General features: G+C 38.0%; 2 protein-coding genes across 2 annotated transcripts; one reads left to right on the forward strand and one right to left on the reverse strand.

Moving 5' to 3' along the window:
- Window positions 1–11: 11 nt before the first annotated feature.
- fam114a2 (family with sequence similarity 114 member A2) lies at window positions 12–10,025 on the forward strand. The gene is made up of 14 exons (XM_079834946.1): window positions 12–117; window positions 573–819; window positions 2,107–2,206; window positions 2,299–2,397; window positions 2,479–2,606; window positions 3,506–3,640; window positions 5,233–5,391; window positions 5,479–5,602; window positions 8,540–8,625; window positions 8,707–8,823; window positions 8,920–9,059; window positions 9,136–9,208; window positions 9,408–9,461; window positions 9,585–10,025. Exons 2-14 carry the CDS (start codon window positions 592–594, stop codon window positions 9,681–9,683), a joined length of 1,542 nt encoding a protein of 513 aa, XP_079691072.1. The 5' UTR covers window positions 12–117; window positions 573–591; the 3' UTR covers window positions 9,684–10,025.
- Window positions 10,026–10,733: 708 nt separating this feature from the next.
- Window positions 10,734–11,647, reverse strand: mrps17 (mitochondrial ribosomal protein S17). Its single transcript, XM_079834912.1, has 3 exons — window positions 11,544–11,647; window positions 11,229–11,373; window positions 10,734–11,086 (listed from the first exon to the last, which is right to left on the reverse strand). The coding sequence occupies exons 2-3, from the start codon at window positions 11,349–11,351 to the stop codon at window positions 10,793–10,795; spliced, it is 417 nt and encodes a 138-aa protein (XP_079691038.1). The 5' UTR covers window positions 11,352–11,373; window positions 11,544–11,647; the 3' UTR covers window positions 10,734–10,792.
- Between the last annotated feature and the right edge of the window lie 7,808 nt (window positions 11,648–19,455).

Here is a 19,455-nt window from a genome sequence, read left to right on the forward strand (position 1 = left end):
GTTGAGTAAATGTTTTCATCTGAAGGGGGAGTGTGTAACGGGAAAAACAAAACACAGCAGAGGACTTAAGTCCAGTGACGTGGCCGGACGATAGACAAGAGAAACGGGCAGCAATAGGTTGGATATGTTATGGTTATCCCTTATTTATTTTAATAATAACTTCTTCCCTATAATGACTTTTATAGCATCTAGCTTACTGGATGTTGACTAACTACTACTGATGAAAGTTAGCTTAGCTTTAAAAACAGTACAGTGCAGTACAGTATGCCACAGTGACAGACAGATGTAATGTTGTTTATTTTGCTATGTACTAACTAGTATGTATGTATTCCTGATCAACTCATATCTAGAAGTTCACTAATGTCTATATAATCTGTGTATTGAATCTTATTTTATTGAGTTTCATCATAATCCCTAGCCTCAGTCATTTGTGATGTATGACACGTTGTGCTGTTTTGAAGACAGTTTAAAATGTGTTGGTTTTTCTTGGTCTGTCATGTAAACAATTATATATCATTTAGATATCCTGTGCATTAAAAGTAAGTTATGAACTGTTTATTTGTCTATTTCAGGAGGCTGGTGTGTGTTAAGATGTCCGACAGCGAAAGCTCCACAAGTGGCCAAACAGAGAAATCGATGGATCAGGAGCCCAAAGAGCCGTCATCAGCCCCCCAAGATGAGCCCTCTGCTGATGCTCCGAGTGACAGCTCTGCTGATGTAGCACCAACCCGAAAGACGAGGAAAAGACCAGAACATAAACCTCCAGCAGAAGAACAGAAGACCCTAGAGACACCACAATCAGCAGAAAGTGCTCCAAATGTAGGCTTTTATCACACGTTTACTTATATTATTAAGAATATATATATACAGTCATGCTCAAAAGTTTACATACCCCCTTGCAGAATTTGCAAAATGTTATTTATTTTAACAAAATAAGAGGGATCATACAAATGCATGTTAATTTTTATTTAGTACCATCATGATTAAGATATTTTACATAGATGTTTACATATAGTCCACAGGACTAAAAAATAAGAATTTATAAAAATGACCCCGTTCAAAACATACCCTTGATTCTTAATACTGTGTGTCGTTCCCTGGATAATCCACGGCTGTTTTGTTTTGTTTTGTGATGGTTGTTCTTGAGTCTCTTGTGTATCCTGAACAGTTAAATTGCCCAATGTTCTTCAGGAAAATCCTTCAGGTCCTGCAAATTATTCCGTTTTCCAGCATCTTTTGCATATTTGAACTCTCTCCAGCAGTGACCGTATGATTTTGAGATCCATCTTTTCACACTGAGGACAATTGAGGGACTCAAACACAACTATTAAAAAAGGTTTGAGTAACCAAACAGATTCCAAAAAGTCCCTCAATTGTCCTCAGTGTGAAAAGATGGATCTCAAAATCATACAGTCACTGCTGGAAAGGGTTCAAATATGCAAAATAATTTGGGTGGGGGTGGTGGGGGGTGGAAATACTAATGTGCCGAAAATATTTTTCCCATAAATGTCCTATAGCAGTAATTTTTGACTGTGAAGATTTCAAGGATGTGTTTAAAAATAAGATTTTCTTTAAGTGTATGCTCATTTAAAAGTTCATAATTTTATTTATGGGGCTAGACAGACAAGACGTAAGCCTCTTCCCAGACTAAAATGCATGTTTGAGCTGTTTTAACTAAAAGTAACTTGCACTGCCATAAATGTCAGTCTATGTCAGTCTATATGTTATATATAGTAATATGTCAGTGCCATTGTTTTGTCATAAGACGCACACCATGTTTATAAAAGCTACTTAAATGCCATAATGGAATTTAGGCCTAATCCTGAATTAATCTAAACCCTGTCTGTGAAACCAGGCCTTAAAGTAAGAAGAAAAAAAAACATACTCTCATATTGTACATTGAAGCAGCACCTCCTTTTACTCTTTGCCTGAAATGCTCTGGTTTAGGTGCTGCCTTTCCGAAAAGTCCAGTCTGCTCTGATTGGTCAGCTGGCCCAGTCTGTTATAATGAATCAGACAATTTAGCCAAGCTTTGCCTTTTCTAATCCTGTCCAAAAACTATTCTAAACGGATCTTTTTCTAAACTGTCATTTTTTTCCCAATCAGGCCTCCACAGAGACGACTGTCTCCCAGGGAGGTTGGGGTTACTGGGGCAGCTGGGGTAAATCTATCCTCTCCACTGCTACTGCCACTGTAGCTACTGTGGGTAAGTGGCACAATATTTTCACTTTTTTTGTATTAAACAGCTTAGTTTAAATATCATCAACACTAATACTGTTTTTTTTTTCATTGTCTAAGGCCAAGGGTTTACACAGGTCATTGAGAAAGCTGAGACGTCTCTTGGAATCCCAAGTCCTGAGGAGCTTTCAGCTCAAGTGGAGGAGGAAAAAACTGATGGTAATGATGGGCTCTTCATTTGACATGTGAATTGTCTTACATAACCCTAGTATTTATGATCTTTCTGCCTTCTGCCTGCAGGTTCAGACAGCAGTGAGATGAATAAAGATGAAGGGGAGAGGGGTGGTGGGATGGGTGGTGCTATGGGAATGATCTCTTCCAGTAGTATGGGAATGCTGTCATCTTTAACAACTGTAGTACAGAGTACGGTAAGGGCAAGCTAAATGTATTTATATTTATTTTAATGTTTTCATATCTTTTGCTGTTGTTTACACTGTTGTTGAAAGGCCCTTTTTTTTGGCAGTGGTTCTCAACTTCCAAGAGAGCCTCTAGATGACAATGATTGTAATGCGTGTTTGAGCTGTTTTAACTAAAAGTAACTTGCACTGCCATATATGTCAGTCTATATGTCAGTATATATAGTAATATGTCAGTGCCATTGTTTTGTCATAAAATAAGACAAAACAAACTTTAAAAGGGTCTGATGGTGCTAATTTGTAAAAGGTCATCATTTTGTTTATTGGGTGTAATATAATAGTTCTAAAATATTTTATCAGTGGAAATAGTTTAAAATTCTTATTCTTAATCCTTAACCAGTAAATTCAAGTCATGACTGTTCCCTGAAAAACTCCTAATAAACACATAATAAAGAATAATTTATTTATATTATTATTATGTAATTTACAGAAACTAGGTGTCCCATATATTACCATTTCTGAAAACAAAACTAGGGCTAGGGGCCTTTAAATATTGTCGTAAACAATATTTATAGGCTATAATAGTTGTTTTTATTGTATTGTAAATATATACACTAAATCTGTTTCTCATGATCTTATTTTTGACATTCTTTAGTGCAAATAAAAATAACTGATGAACAAATTAAGTTGTGCATACTTAATTTCATTACAAAACAAAGATAAAAAGAGATTAAAGATTATAAAATGAAGTAAAAGCAGCCTCCTGCAATTATTATTTGTATGCATTATTGTATAAATAAATATAAATAAATAACAAATATTTTAAGCATTCATTATTTTTGAATACTTATTTTGTATATTTTATTTGATTGTATATGTATTTATTCTGTCTTCTTGTGCTTGTTGGCTAGGGTAAAACAGTAATAAGTGGTGGTTTGGATGCTTTGGAGTTCATTGGGAAGAAGACCATGGATGTGATAGCAGAGGGAGACCCCGGCTTTAAGAAAACCAAGGGGCTGATGAACAGAAACTCCACACTGTCACAGGTGCAGAAGCTGTGATGACTGTCTGTCCTAATGAGATGGAATATATTCATAGCAACTTCAACTCCCCATCAGACACTCCTGCATAAATATAAAATATGACATTATACCCAGAGGTTAAATTGGGCCGGAGCGCAGCTCCGCTTCCTCAGGTCCACAACACACCCTGCTGGAGCTCAGCTCCGTCTCCTTCAGCACGAAATGTTGTTATTAGACTTTAATTATTGATCGTCTCCTGGCAAATACAGGCTACATGGAATTATCAGACGTCATAATGCATTAATCGCTGCATTCTCTGGTTCAGCACAGCGCCCACAGCCATCAAGGTTAAACCGTCACAATTCTAACAGTGAGTTACCATGGAAATCCGCGAACGGCTAGAACAGCGGTCAGGAACCTGTGGCTCGCCAGGTCTCTCACACTTTACCAACATATCTAACATTTACTAACATGATCAATAAAAAGATTAGACACACACACCAACAGAGATCCGTTCTCTGCAGAAAAAAGCAGCCAATTACAATTCCCTTGTTGTACAGCCTACCGAAGTTAATGACAAGTTTATGATAATAATATTCAAGTTGTGTGTTCAGTGCTGTTCGCAAGTGTCACGATAAAATAAATAATAAAAGCATGATAAGTCACGAAAGACAACTGAATTACTGACAGGATGCTCAGCGCAACACGGACAAACGGTCAAGCATACTAGCCTTTGTCTTCGGTTGCGCGCCTAAACGGCCAAATAAACACAGAAATAGCCTATATCAAAATGCCAAGTCGAGTATTCACATAAACATAGTAGATGTAAACACTGTGGGCGTTCAGACACACAAAGAGGATTTATACTCATCAGTTGGTCAACCTCACAGTGAAAGCCCTGCACAATTAATTCCATATTGCAACTTATTTATTATTTGCTGCATAGTTGTTTGTTTTTAGTTTTGGACCTAATAATTACTACTGTTGACATTTTATTGAAAAAAAAAAAGCTTTTTAATAATAATTTTATATAATTTTTTACTGTGGCTCTTTTGGAAAAATGCATTTACCAAAAATGAAAAAAATGGCTCTTTGGTCAAAAAAAGTTCCCAACCCTTTTCAGGGACACAGACAAAAATGAAAAGACTACAGTCAAAGCTCATCTTCAGGGGGGTATTATCAAATAATCTACTGCCCACTGACATGGTTTTGAAAGCTATTTATTATAATTTTTTTGGCCTTCAAACTTATTAAAATTGCACATATGTAGATCAGAGAAATCTAAATTTTCTCGGGGGAGCATTCCCACGAACACCCCTAACTACTTCAAATTTGGGACCTCACTGATTTTAAAAACCCTGCCTATGGCCATAAGTGAACTGTAAAGTATTTCTCTTTGTTTGAATAACTACTCAACCCTACCTTACACATTAATACTGGAAAAAGAGCCCCTTTGGTGTAAAAACACATTAAGTCTTTTTTCGGCGCGATTTTGAATGACCATTCACCGTAAATAAGGGCTCCCCCTCCCTACAAAAGCCAATTTAACCACGGCTTATACCTAACTCGATTCTTGTGAATGAAACTGACCCGATTCTATTTTTCATCTCTCAAAGGTCTTAAGAGAAGCAAAGGAACGCGAGGAGCAACAGAAAGCTGAAAACATCACTTCGGAAACAGGCAGAAAGGCTCATTATGGGATGTTGTTTGATGAGTTTCAAGGCCTGTCCCATCTGGAGGCTTTGGAGATCCTCTCTAGAGAGAGTGAAGCTAAGGTAAATAGAATTTATTTGATAAATCCAAACAATGATAGTCTTTAAAATGGTGAAGGATTTGAATGTCGTTGTCGTGTTTTTGCGCAGGTGAAATCTGTGCTGACCACTCTGTCCGGTGAGGAGTTAGCTAAACTGAGAGAGGAACTACAAGACATTAAAGAGCCTTTTTCCCTCATGGAGTTTGACGATGAGGTGGAGGATGATACGAAAGGTAAAAAGTACAAGGAATACAAAGTTAAAGTGTAAAAAAAAAAAAAAAAAAAAACGCTCTTAAGGCCATTACATACTCTGCAAGAACAGAGAAAAAAGTTCTCGCTCCCAGGGCTGCGAGAACAAAATTATGTCATTTTGGTCTCGCAGTCCTGGTTTGGGAGTTCTCCCAGCTAGTTCTCGACACATCATCTGAGCAGAACTTTTCTTGTGGGTGTCCGAGAACTATTGTGTGATTGGTCAGGAAGTTAAAGTGGGCAGGGTTAATGTGGAGAAACGGGAATGTTCGCCACTTGCTATTCTCGTGAAGTATGGAATGTCCTGCCCAGAACGAACTTTATTCTTGTTCTTGCCACCTCGAGAAAACAAAAATTTTCTTTGTTCTTGCGGAGTATGTGCCAAGCTTGAGATGTGTTTCCCAAAAGCATTGTTAGCCAGCTATGGTCGCAAGTTCCGTCTTTATCAGCATAGTTCAACCAGTGTTTTCCAAAACTATAGTTCCAACGAACATTCGCACACAAGTTGTGTGGTTGGAGCGACAGCTCTCGACTAGGGATGAGTCACGATTTTTGAATATTCGATTAGTTTTAATTATAGAATATCGAATAGGTTGTGCAATTTCAAGTTGTTCAGTAACAACTTTTGGATTTGAAAAAAAAAAAAAAAAGAATAAATGCTGTGTTTGTGGTATACAACCGCAGATCAGTTGCACGCTGCAAATGCAGCATATATGAAAGCACAACAGCGCGTGCTGCTCCTGCACCCCGAGCGTGATTCTTCCCTGCGCCTCCGAGCAACTTGCCTGCTCACCAAGCTCTATATGAAAACTTTCACATTAGCAGTTTTTCATGCAAACCGTTCCCCATTTCGAACTAAACTGGCAGTATAAAAACTCCCTGAGACAACAGAAGAAGAACACATTGTCTCACACGCACACTGTAGACTTGTGTGGCATATAGCGGTTACGGTAACTTGGGGCGATGTCAAATAACAGTCTTATGTTTCAGCATGTCACAATAATTATATGGCTTGAGTTAATATAGCCTATTCCCTAATGAATTAAACAGTTTGTTATCAGATTGAGAGTGTGAATGGTCTCTCTCCCTCTCTCTCTCTCTGTTTATATGTGTGTAGCCTATGCATGCAGGGGGAGGAGTTGCGATTTTCGAATAATAATCTAATAATTCTCAGCGATCATCGAATATTATTTTTGCTTGAAATGTCCATCTCTGCTCTCGACCTGTGTTTAGAAGCATAGTTTCTTGTTTGCATGACGTGGACTTAAATCCTTATCTTGAGCAAAATAAGAAAGCTGACATTCAGTATAATCTATATCTTTTATTTCAAATATGTACATTGTTATTTGCGTCTTTTAGTTTGTCAAGAGATTTAAAGTGCTGCTTTTGAAGAGTGCGAATGTGTGTACGTGCACTAGCACATAAGAAGGAGCCTATGATTGAATCTGGAAATAACTGAGAAAAATTAGAATTAGTCCTCAGATACCATGTCCGTAATTTATAGCAATTAATTTGAGCATTAAAGCATTCATTCGAACTCAAACAGATTCATTAAAATACGTTTTTACTCCACCACCTGCGTGGCATCATTAACCAACGTGGTGGAACGACAAATTTACGACAATACGGTTTCGGGAAACAGTTGTGACTAACTAATTGATGCATCCTGCTATGGTAGTTAAGCAGTGATATACATTGTTGTACGGAAAACGCACCTGTTTAGTTTAGTTCCTGTCTCTATGTAGCCCCTCCTTCTGAAAAGCACAATGTGCTCTGATTGGTCAGCTGCTCCAGTGTGTTCTGATTAATCGCCCGCTTCAAGCTTGTTTCAGAAATGTCAAGCCCCTTACCATGACCACCAGTTTCAATACACTACTAACACAGCTCAGCCAGGCGTTGACCCTTTATTTTGCAAATGCCTTGGGTGGAAATTATTTAAAGGGGTTGTTGTGAACTTCAGTTGTTTCTTGAAGTATGGAGACCAGGAGACGTCGGATCAAGACAGAAGTGATTATTTTAATGAGAACTCTCAGTGCTGCAGGTCGTCCGAAAACAGTCTGATTTAACAGTACAAAATAAGGCAATTTATCTACATTTTAGGGGGAGGGGTTATACAGCAGAGGAGGAGACATTCAGTGTGTAGGCAAAGGACACACCCCAAACATTCCTGTCTCATCAGCTGTAATTCAATCAGCATAACAGTGCCATTCAAATGCATAGATTCTAATCCAATCACTCAGGCAGTATTGCTCTAAATTTGTCATGGTAAATAGTCAGGAAAGTGCATAGAGACAAAAGACTTAATGTCTCAACCACTTACACAGCCTGAAGTTATCTCCTTAGAATTTCCTCAAGTTTACTTCAAAATGTAAAACACAAATATAGATAATGTTTTCAGTTATATTCTATTACATTTGAACCTAGATATAACAATGTATACATTTGTAATTCAACAGGGTCATGAATTGGGAAATCAACTTTCCCTTGACCTTTTGATATATAGAAGGACAGGTCATGGTAATATAAGAATATTGTACTAACACTGAAGTCTCAGAGCGGACATGCCCCTTAAAACGGAGCGTTCGGAGCAGAAGGCTAAAAAAAAAGCCTTTTATTGATTAATTATGACCATCTTTGATGTAAAAAGCATTCTAACATTATAAGTGCACCCCAGGAAACATAAAACAATAAAAAAATGCAGTTCATGACCCCTTTAAATGAAGAATATTGTGACCATTTATTGTATTTATTATAATATTGAGGCATTTCAGGGAGTTCAGAAACAGTGATATAGAGAATCGCTCCCTTTGGAGTGACTTTTGACTCGTACAGCAACATTACACTAAAGAAATCTGAAAATAATGCATGCATAATTGTTGTTGTGCACATAAAGATAATAAATGTTATTTTTCTATCCTCAGGTGATGATGGAGAGGATTTTGTGAAGGAACTGACAGATGTTCTTGAAAGATTACAGATCTCCACTTCAGCAGACAAACTAAGCAAGGTATCACTTTAGCATCTCTTCATAATTGTATTCTTCAAATATTTTGTGTCTTATTATTTACTATTACTCATATCCACTCAGGCCAGAAAAAATGCATTTAACTATATATCAAACATGAAACAAAGTGAAAGCCCACAGCAAGAAGAAGGAGAAGAGGAGAAAGAGCAGGAAACGGCGGTGACAAAGTGCAGCGTTGAGGTCTGCAACCCTTGCTATTAAGCCTAACATGAACATAAAGATATGCATACATAATCTTTGCATTGTTTTGACAATTTGAGTGACTCTTTTTCATAGGAGGCACATTTGTCTGCCATTACAAGTCTGGCCGAGTTCACAGCTAGATCCATAGAGCAGTTCCACAAAACGGCTGAAATGCTGCTCCACTGTCACACCGAGGAGGCGACGGCCGCGGAACAAGCCAAAGTCTTATCGCAGTGAGTTATATTGCTGCAGAAATGGTGCAAAATTGGTATTTGTAGAAATTAAAATCCTAATGTGTTTCACTTTCAGACTTACCATTGTTATTTGTAAGGAGGTATCACTACTATCCAGAAAGTTCACGTCGTGTTTGACTACCATTGGGGTAAGACGCTCCACTTCTTATAGTACAGTCTGGAGATCTATAATATTGTTTATGATCATTATAATAATGTTGGTCGAGTTTTGGGGAAAAAATACTTTGAAAATATATATTTTTTTATCATATCCTATATTATTATATATTTATTGTATATTCCTAATATATATTCAAATTCTATGGAGTCTAAATGTTTGTTTTTCAGGCAAATGAAAAGGGAGAAGTTCTCAATCCACTGATTACCAGTGTTTTTCTGGAGGTTTGTCTCTAAAATGGTCATGCACATAAACCTAAATAATAATTTACAAAAAAGACTTGAATGTTGATAGTTTCATGTTTGCACTGGGGTATTAAAATCATCTTTCACTTTTTCAATTTTAAGGCATCAAACAGTGCATCATATATCCAGGACGCGTTCCAGCTCCTCATGCCAGTGCTGGAAGTGTCTCATATTCAGAGGACAGTTGAATCGACACAGTGAGAACCACTCAAACATGCAACATCATATGATGGAAGTCAAATAATGTGCGGTTTACATTCAGGTAGACATGGCAAGCACATGACAACATACTGTATAAAGTGCACAGCTTTAAGGTTGATTGTTGGCGGTTTCCTATCTTGGTATATTTTTGAATAGACTCTATTACTGACAGTGTGTAAATGAATACTGTAATTTAATTGTATTTTATGTCTAAATGTATAAGGAAAGGAATAGAAATCATCTTTTTAATATCTTAAGACTTATATTGTTTTCAAATAATTATGCAAGTTATATATCAGTATTAATGTTCCGTTATCTTTTAAATAAACAATTGTAACTTGTCTTCTGGATTAGAAAATATTTAACTGCATAAAAAACTGCAATTTACACATATATGGAATATGCTAGGTAACATGTTTTTTATGTAAATGTGCTTGAAAATATTATTAATCTTCTTACAACATGGTCTGACCCATTATCAATGACAAGAAACTTGTGTGGAAAGCGTTACTGGTCTTTACTTCCACTAGAGGGCACTGGCACATTGTACTTTCCACAGAAAACGACTAGTGGACAGTTTATTAAACATCGTTTTGTAATGAAATTGTGATTTAAATCTGCTAATATTCATAATAATATTAAAGGGATAGTTAAGACAAAAATAAAAATGTTCATTAATTACTCACCCTCAAGTTGTTCCAACCCTGTATGAATTTCTTTTTTCTGCTGAACACAAACGAAGATATTTTGAAGAATGTGTTTAACCAAACAGTTAACTATGGAAGTCAATGGGTGCCTGCTGTCAATTGTTTGGTTGCTAACATTCTTCAAAATATCTTCGTTTGTGTTCAGCAGAAGAAAGAAATTCATACGGGTTTGGAACAACGTGAGGGTGAGTAAATTATGACAATTTTCATTTTTGGGTGAAGTATCCCTTTAATAACAGTATAGTAGCCTACTGTAGAATTGTCGGTCGGTGTAAAAAGAAAAAGACAGCAGATAGAAGCATTTTATACAAGGTTAATGACCACACAAATACTAGGGAGTGAGTGTAATAATATTTTATGTGAAAATGAAGAAATTTGCATACATCAAAGAGAAACACAACGCTATGAGGGTGAAGGAGGTGCGGAGGCTGTAATGTTCAGTTGCCCCAGTTTTTCCGTTAAAGACAGTTCTGCGTCTTCTGTGCTTTCCGTAAGAGGCTCCAGATATTGTCTCCCAGCGACCTTCTTCCCAGTGAGCGGGTCCACAACCTGCCCAACTTTATACACAATCTCTGCCAGTTCATGTTTGACATGTTTGGATCTTTTCTCCGGCAAGGCCTTCAACAAAACAACATCCCCAACAGTGCACAGTTCCAAAGCATCATGGGCAAAGTAGGTCCTCCTCTTGTTGTAGTACTTGGAAAGGAGCAAGTGAATAAATACATCAGTACATGCGTCGTTATTTACTTAGACAAACATAATTTATACTGATACGTATCTGACAAACAAAAGCGCATATGTTATAGCAAAATGTAAGAAACAAGTCAACATATCTTACCTTGAGCAGGTAAGGATCCAGCACAAGTCTGGTAACTCGAACCTTTGCCGTCTTCTTCATCTTGGTTCCGATGACTTGACCAATGATCCATTTCGCATGGACCGAAGCTTGACGCGCGGACATGCCGTGTAAGGTTTGCAGTCCTCTGAAATGTAGTAAATGTTCACGTTAAACGCACTTGCAGTCAAAGCATCAGCTGCTAGCTCTGAGCTAACCGGTTTGCACAACTCTGTTTGATCGAGGCTACGTTTTCATAACCATAACAACAACAACAACTGTGTGTATGTAAAATAAAGGTGCACGCAATACACTTACCGGATTCAAATAAAGGTGAACGTTAATGTAAAGGTCAAAAACTCATGAAAACACTCCGCATGCGTCTGAATGTCAAGACTCGTGGCTCATGTTGATGACGTAATACGGCCCCAAAGCGTCAACGAAACCTTATTATTTTAAACTGGAAAATGAAATGAGAATTTCCGATTTATTGAAAAATATTATGTATTATTATTATTATAAATATTATCTATTTATATATAATGATACATAATGACAATAATCATTTTATTTTTGACAGTATTTTTTAAACACTTTTTTTGCTAATAAAACCTTTTTTGTCTTGTAAGCATATAACAATACATAAAAAAATGTGTCAAATAGAGTATGTGCATTTTAAATAATTAGAAAATTCAATAAGTACACTGGGAATATACAATAAATATGATTATTTTAATATATATTATATATATATATATATATATATATATATATATATATATATATATATATATATATATATATATATATATATATATATATATATATATATATATATATAATATAGTTGTGGTCATAATTATTGGCTAAATCTTTGGTAAATATTATCAAAGATGGCTGTAAAAATAAATCTGCAATGTTTATCCCTTTGATCTTTTATTAAAAAATGTGGAAAAATCTAACCTTTCATTTAAATAAAATAATTAAAAGTGGGGGGTAAATCACATTATGAAACAAATGCTTTTCTCCAAAACACGTTGGCCATAATTATTGGCACCCTTTTATTAAATACATTTTGCAAGCCCCTTTTGCCAAGATAACAGCTCGGAGTCTTCTCCTATAATGCCGGATCTGGTTGACCGCTTTGTGTTGTGGTGTGGGGAAAACCACCTCCTCCTAAATGTGACAAAGACGAAGGAGATGGTGGTGGACTTTAGGAGGACCAGGACAACAACATTAAACACCATTCACCTTCTGGGAGAGGAGGTGGAGGTGGTTGAGAATTTTAAATATTTGGGTGTGTAGTGTACCTTGACAACAAACTAGATTGGAAGTGCAATACTGAAGCAATCTTCAAGAAGGGACAGAGTAGACTCTACTTCTTGAGGAAGCTTTGGTCTTTTAATGTATGCAACAGGATGATATATATGTTCTATCAGTCAGTTGTCGAAAGCGCAATGTTCGTTGCTGCCATCTGCTGGGGCAGCAGCAGCATCAGAGCCAGTGACAGTAAGAGATTGAACAAACTAATAAAGAAGACTGCCTCTGTGCAGGGGTCTGCTCTGGAACCCCTGGAGTTGGTTGTGGAGAGAAGAATGTTACATAAACTATTTAACATCATGGACAACACTTCACATCCACTGCACAACATGCTGGTCGGGCAGAAGAGTGTATTCAGCTGGAGACTCCAACAACTCCGCTGTAGCAAGGATCGTTGTAGGAAGTCATTCCTACCCACTGCCATAACAATACACAACAACTCTTCTCTGGGTAGGGATAGGAGATTGAGGAGACTGAATGACACGTAAATGATCACATTATTGTAATATTACACTCAACATTTTTAGTATTTGCATATGATACTAAACTGAACATCCTTGCACACTGTTGTATTTATTTATATTATCTTATTTGAATCTTTTAATTTAAATGTTAAAGAAAACTTGCATATTACATTATATGTCAGTTTGTGAAATATGTCTGGTCTGTATTTTGTTTCAATTTTGCTGCTGCAACACCACAATTTCCCTTTGGGGATTAATAAAGTTTTTCTATTCTATTCTATTCTATTCTATTCTATTCTATTCTATTCTATTCTATTCTATTCTATTCTATTCTATTCTATTCTATTCTATGAGTTTGGAGAACACCTGACAAGAGGTCAGAGACCATTCCTTCATACCAGTGGCGGCTGGTCAATAGAGGGCGCTGGGGCGCCACCCCCATCAAAATTCCAGAAATATACATGTATACAAAAATGCCATAAAAGTTAAATAAAAATAAAATAGTTTACTCATACGATGTGCTGGCTGTTAGTAAGAGCCTCAGCATTGAATAAAAACTAGCTTTGATGGGTTAACTATTTTATATGTTCTTCAATATGTTTCATGCGTGAGGGACGCCGGACAAATGGATGTCTAAATGGATGTTTAAAAATATACGGCCAGCATGTGACCTGAAGCTGGTCTCTAAGTGGTTCTTAAAGATCCTCCTCCGGACGCAGGTCGTTGCGTCCCTGGCGAATCAGAATTGGATGTGTGTTATTTTATCCAATCTGATTGGTTCTCGTCACCTGTCATTCAACTTTACACTCTTGGCCACTAAAGCGAAAGTGCGCGGGCGACACCGTCACTCCGACTCCACCAAAACCTTATTAGGATGATCACTTTCGTAGAGATGGCAGCAGTTAAACCAAATTCTTTCACAAGGCGTTCGTTGGAAGAAAAAAAATGATAAAGGATCCCGAACCGGACCAACGCGATTTACAATCCAGCAGCAGGCCAGTGACAGAGGACGCAGCTGCACTCGGAGTTTCACGCGCTTGTTATGAGAAACGTAGGTGGCTGGCTGGATGTGTTGTTAGCAATGCCCTTTATTGCTTTCCCTGTCTTTTATTTCTAAGTGTCGGTACTGAAGTTTTGTGGACAACAACGGGGGTAAGAGACCTCAAATATCTGACTGAAATATGCAAACCTCATGACACTACTGAGATGACTGACTTTAATCAGAGAGTCATTGAGAAATTTGCTGGCCAGAAAGAAAGGAGAGCAAAATGTATGTTCAAGTAGTCAACATGCTTTTTTATTCTTTTGTTTTTCCTGTCCTCATTCAATTATATGTGGGAAATGAATGTGTAAAAAGATAAAAGTGAAGACACTGTTTTCTCTTTAATGCTTGAATTTAGTCAACATGCAACTTGATACTAGTACCCCCCCCCCCCCCCCCCCCACCCCCGCGAAAAAAAGCGCCCCCCCAGAAATAATTATCACCAGCCGCCACTGCTTCAAACACAATCTCTCCAGATCCTTCATATTCCCAGCTCCATGTTGGTGCTTCTTCTCTTCATTTCACCCCACTCGTTTTCTAGGGTTCAGGTCAGAGGACTAGGAGGACCAAATGAAGAAGCTTCATTTTGTGCTCAGTGACACATTTGTGTGTTGATTTTGACGTTTGTTTTGGATCATTGTCCTGATGAAAGATCCAACCACGGCCCGTTATAAGATTACTAGCAGAAGCTGTCAGGGTTTGATTTTTTTTATCTGTTGGTATTGATATTGATTTTATCTGATACCATGCATCTAAACAAGATGTCCAGGACCTCCAGCAAAAAAATAGGCCCCCGACATCTAAGATCTGGCAGTATATTTAACCGTGGGCATGGAGTTCTTTTTATCCCTGTTTGCACCAAACACATCTGGTGGGTTTTCTGCCAAAAAGCTCTTTTTATAGTTTCATCTGACCACAGGACCCAGTTCCTTTTGAAGTTCCAGTCGTATCTGACAACTGAATATGCTGGAGTTTGTTTTTGGATGAGCAAGGAAGATTTGTCTTGAAACCCTCCCAAACAACTTGTGGTGATTTATAGGGGTTGTTAGATTTTTTAAAAGGCTTTCTGACCCCCAAGACTCAACTAATCTCTGCAATTCTCCATCTGTGATCCTTGGAGAGTCTTTGTCCACTCAAACTCTCCTCTTCACCGTGCATTAGGACGAAATAGACACATGTCCTCTTCCAGGCAGATTCGTAACATCTTTAGTTGATTGGAACTTCTTAAATATTGCCCTGATGGAGAAAATGGGGATTTTCAATGCTTTAGCTATTTTCCTACAGCCACTTTCTATTTTGTATAGCTCAAAAGTCTTTTGCTGCACATCAGAACTATATTCTTTGGTTTTACTCATTGTGATGGATGATTAAAGGAACTTGGCCATTGTGTTTCCTCATGTTTATACTCCTGTGGAACAGGAAGTCATGGCTGGACAATTTCATGCTCATTGTCACCCTGGTGCGAAAGGGAATATACTTGAGAGATATTTTACTCATAACATTTTTTAGGGTTGCCACTTGCCAATAATTATGGCCAACGTGTTTTGGAGAAAAGCTTTTATTTCATAATGTGATTTCCACCCTTCCAAAATTTACCATTTTCAATTATTTTACTTCAATGAAAGGTTAGATTTTTGCAAATTTGTGCAATTTTTTTTAAAAGATTAAAAGAATAAACATTGAAGATTTATTTTTACAGCCATCTTTGATCATATTTACCAGGGATGCAAATAATTTTGACCACAACTGTGTGTGTGTGTATATATCTACACTCACCTACAGGATTATTAGGAACACCATACACTCTAAAAAAAAAAAGGTTCTATATGGCACCAAAAATGGTTCTTGGCTCGTAATCATAGGGGAACCTTTTTTAGTGCTATATAGCACCAATTTTGGTGCTTCAGTGCTTCTTCAGCGGTTCTTCAGAGGTTCTTCAGCGGTTCTTCAGAGGTTCTTCACCGGTTCTTTGACTAAGGTGCTATATAGCACCTCTGAAGAACCGCTGAATAACCACTGAAGCACCAAAATTGGTGCTATATAGCACTAAAAAAGGTTCCCCTATGATTACGAGCCTTTTTTTTTAGAGTGTACTGACACTGTGTTTGACCCCCTTTCGCCTTCAGAACTGCCTTAATTCTACGTGGCATTGATTCAACAAGGTGCTGAAAGCATTCTTTAGAAATGTTGGCCCATATTGATAGGATAGCATCTTGCAGTTGATGGAGATTTGTGGGATGCACATCCAGGGCACGAAGCTCCCGTTCCACTACATCCCAAAGATGCTCTATTGGGTTGAGATCTGGTGACTGTGGGGGCCATTTTAGTACAGTGAACTCATTGTCATGTTCAAGAAACCAATTTGAAATGATTGGAGCTTTGTGACATGGTGCATTAGTGCTGGAAGTAGCCATCAGAGGATGGGTACATGGTGGTCATAAAGGGATGGACATGGTCAGAAACAATGTCAGGTAGGCCGTGGCATTTAAACAATGCCCATTGACACTAAGGGGCCTAAAGTGTGCCAAGAAAACATCCCCCACACCATTACACCACCACCAGCCTGCACAGTGGTAACAAGGCATGATGGATCCATGTTCTCATTCTGTTTACGCCAAATTCTGACTCTACCATCTGAATGTCTCAACAGAAATCGAGACTCATCAGACCAGGCAACATTTTTCCAGTCTTCAACTGTCCAATTTTGGTGAGCTCGTGCAAATTGTAGTCTCTTTTTCCTATTTGTAGTGGAGATGAGTGGTACCCGGTGGGGTCTTCTGCTGTTGTAGCCCATCCGCCTCAAGGTTGTGCGTGTTGTGGCTTCACAAATGCTTTGCTGCATACCTCGGTTGTAACGAGTGGTTATTTCAGTCAAAGTTGCTCTTCTATCAGCTTGAATCAGTTGGCCCATTCTCCTCTGACCTCTAGCATCAACCAGGCATTTTCGCCCACAGGACTGCCGCATACTGGATGTTTTTTCCTTTTCACACCATTCTTTGTAAACCCTAGAAATGGTTGTAAGTGAAAATCCCAGTAACTGAGCAGATTGTGAAATACTCAGACCGGCCCGTCTGGCATCAACAACCATGCCACGCTCAAAATTGCTTAAATCACCTTTCTTTCCCATTCTGACATTCAGTTTGGAGTTCATGAGACGGTCTTGACCAGGACCACACGCCTAAATGCATTGAAGCAACTGCCATGTGATTGGTTGATTAGATAATTGAATTAATGAGAAATTTAACAGGTGTTCCTAATAATCCTTTAGGTGAGTGTATATTATAACATGATAAAATATGTATTATTATATTTTTGATAGAATTAATTTTTACAGGAATGTATTTGTCAAGTGTTTCAATGCTACATAATAAAAACGATCATGTAAAACATGTACACTATATTGCAAAAAGTTTTGGGACGTCTGCCTTTACACACACATAAACTTTAATGACATCCCATTCTTAATCCATAAGGTTTTATATGGAGTTGGCCCATCCTTTGCAGCTACAACAGCTTCAACTCTTCTGGGAAGGCTTTCCACAAGGTTTAGGAGTGTGTTTATGGGAATTTTTGACCATTCTTCTAGAAGCGCATTTGTGAGGTCAGGCACTGATGTTGGAACGAGAAGACCTGGCTCGCAGTCTCTGCTCTAATTCATCCCAAAGGTGTTCTATCGGGTTGAGTTCAGGACCCTGTGCAGGCCAGTCAAGTTCCTCCACACCAAACTCGCTCATCCATGTCTTTATGGACCTTGCTTTGTGCACTGGTGGGCAGTCATGTTGGAACAGGAAGGGGCCATCCCCAAACTGTTCCCACAAAGTTGGGAGCATGAAATTGTCCAAAATGTCTTGGTATGCTGAAGCATTAAGAGTTCCTTTCACTGGAAGTAAGGGGCCAAGCTCAACCCCTGAAAAACAACCTTGAGCTAATCTGAAGGTCTGCTATTGAGTTGGCGACTTCTGCACACTGTGTGCCTCAGCATGCGCTGACCCCGCTCTGTGCTTGATTTTATACACCTGTGGCCATGGAAGTGATTGGAACACCTGAATTCTGTGATTTGGAGGGGTGTCCCAATACATTTGGCAATATTGTGTTTATTTTTGATAATTGTAAAATAAAATAAAATATAGTTTGAATATTTAATAATGTACAAAAATAATCTAATAATAATATGCCATATAACAACTTTCTTCTTCTTCTTATTATTATTATTAACTATTACAACACAAAATACTATACAAAGCAAAGCAATGAAATATTTATGCTCACACCTTCCATCAGCATGCTGATTTATGTATAAAGGTATAACGTCATCTTTTACAAACTAAAGACTGCATTTGTAAACTCCCCCATAAAGTTAACCTTGCACACACAGCAAAGTTTATTGCAGCAAAGTGCTTTGCGAATAGTGGTCCAACTCCCATTTGAACTATTTGGCCTGTTGTTCCTACTGGCATTGTGTCAAGACTCAGAGAAAAGGCATTTATAAAATAAGAAAGATGTGTCTAAAATAGGGGAACAGATCATGGCATACTCTAACGTGTGTTCGACACAGTGTAAGAAAAAGAAATCAGCTTGTCCCTGGGTGGGAACTGGATGAGGGCCAGTGCAGTCGAATCTGGTATTAATCAGAACCACACAGAAAACATGGCTTGTTTCTATGCGATTCCCATTTAAGGCAGTGCAATGGGAGTTTTAGTGGACGCCGTGCACACCATCCGTCTGCAATGCACTTGCACATTCAGGAACATGTAATACATCAGTCAATATACTGACTGTTCCATTTCAGACCTTATAGATTTAAACAAATGTACCTGGCAGACTCGACACATTTATTTAATGTCAAGCAGATGAAAGCTCATAGTACGTCTGTGAGTGGTAGAACACACTGTTTTCCAAAAAGCCATGAAGCATTCTGTAAACACAGTGTCACTTTGCCATCAGCGATCTTTAACGTCTCTCCATCATCTCTGCTTCTGCTTAATGTTTTTTCTCTGAGTCTGAGTCACTGCTCTCCTGTGTAGCCTTTACTCTAGTTCAGTTTTCTTCTGATTGGAGAGCAGCAGATAAGAAGAAAGCAATGGACGAGAGGAAGGGATAGGTCAAAATCACAGGAAACAACCCGCACCGTTAACGTACACGCTATAGTGTGAAAGGGGCCATGACTCGCGCGGCCCAGTTTATTTTCTCTGGAGATTTGAATGTGACTTATGAACGTTTTCCCTGAAGAAATGAAAAGCAAATTTAAACACACTTGAGTGATGAACGAGTTCGCTGTCGCCGTATTCCTGTTTTGTTTAATGTTATTGTATGAGGTCGGCGTCAGAGCGGGTACATGGAAAATGGCTGAGAGAAAAAGACAGCAGTTCATTATATTTGTGCTCATAAAGGACCACACAACTTT

The sequence above is a fragment of the Gobio gobio genome (assembly GCF_949357685.1).
Source record: "Gobio gobio genome assembly, chromosome: 14".
In the NCBI taxonomy this organism is placed as follows: Eukaryota; Metazoa; Chordata; class Actinopteri; order Cypriniformes; family Gobionidae; genus Gobio; species Gobio gobio.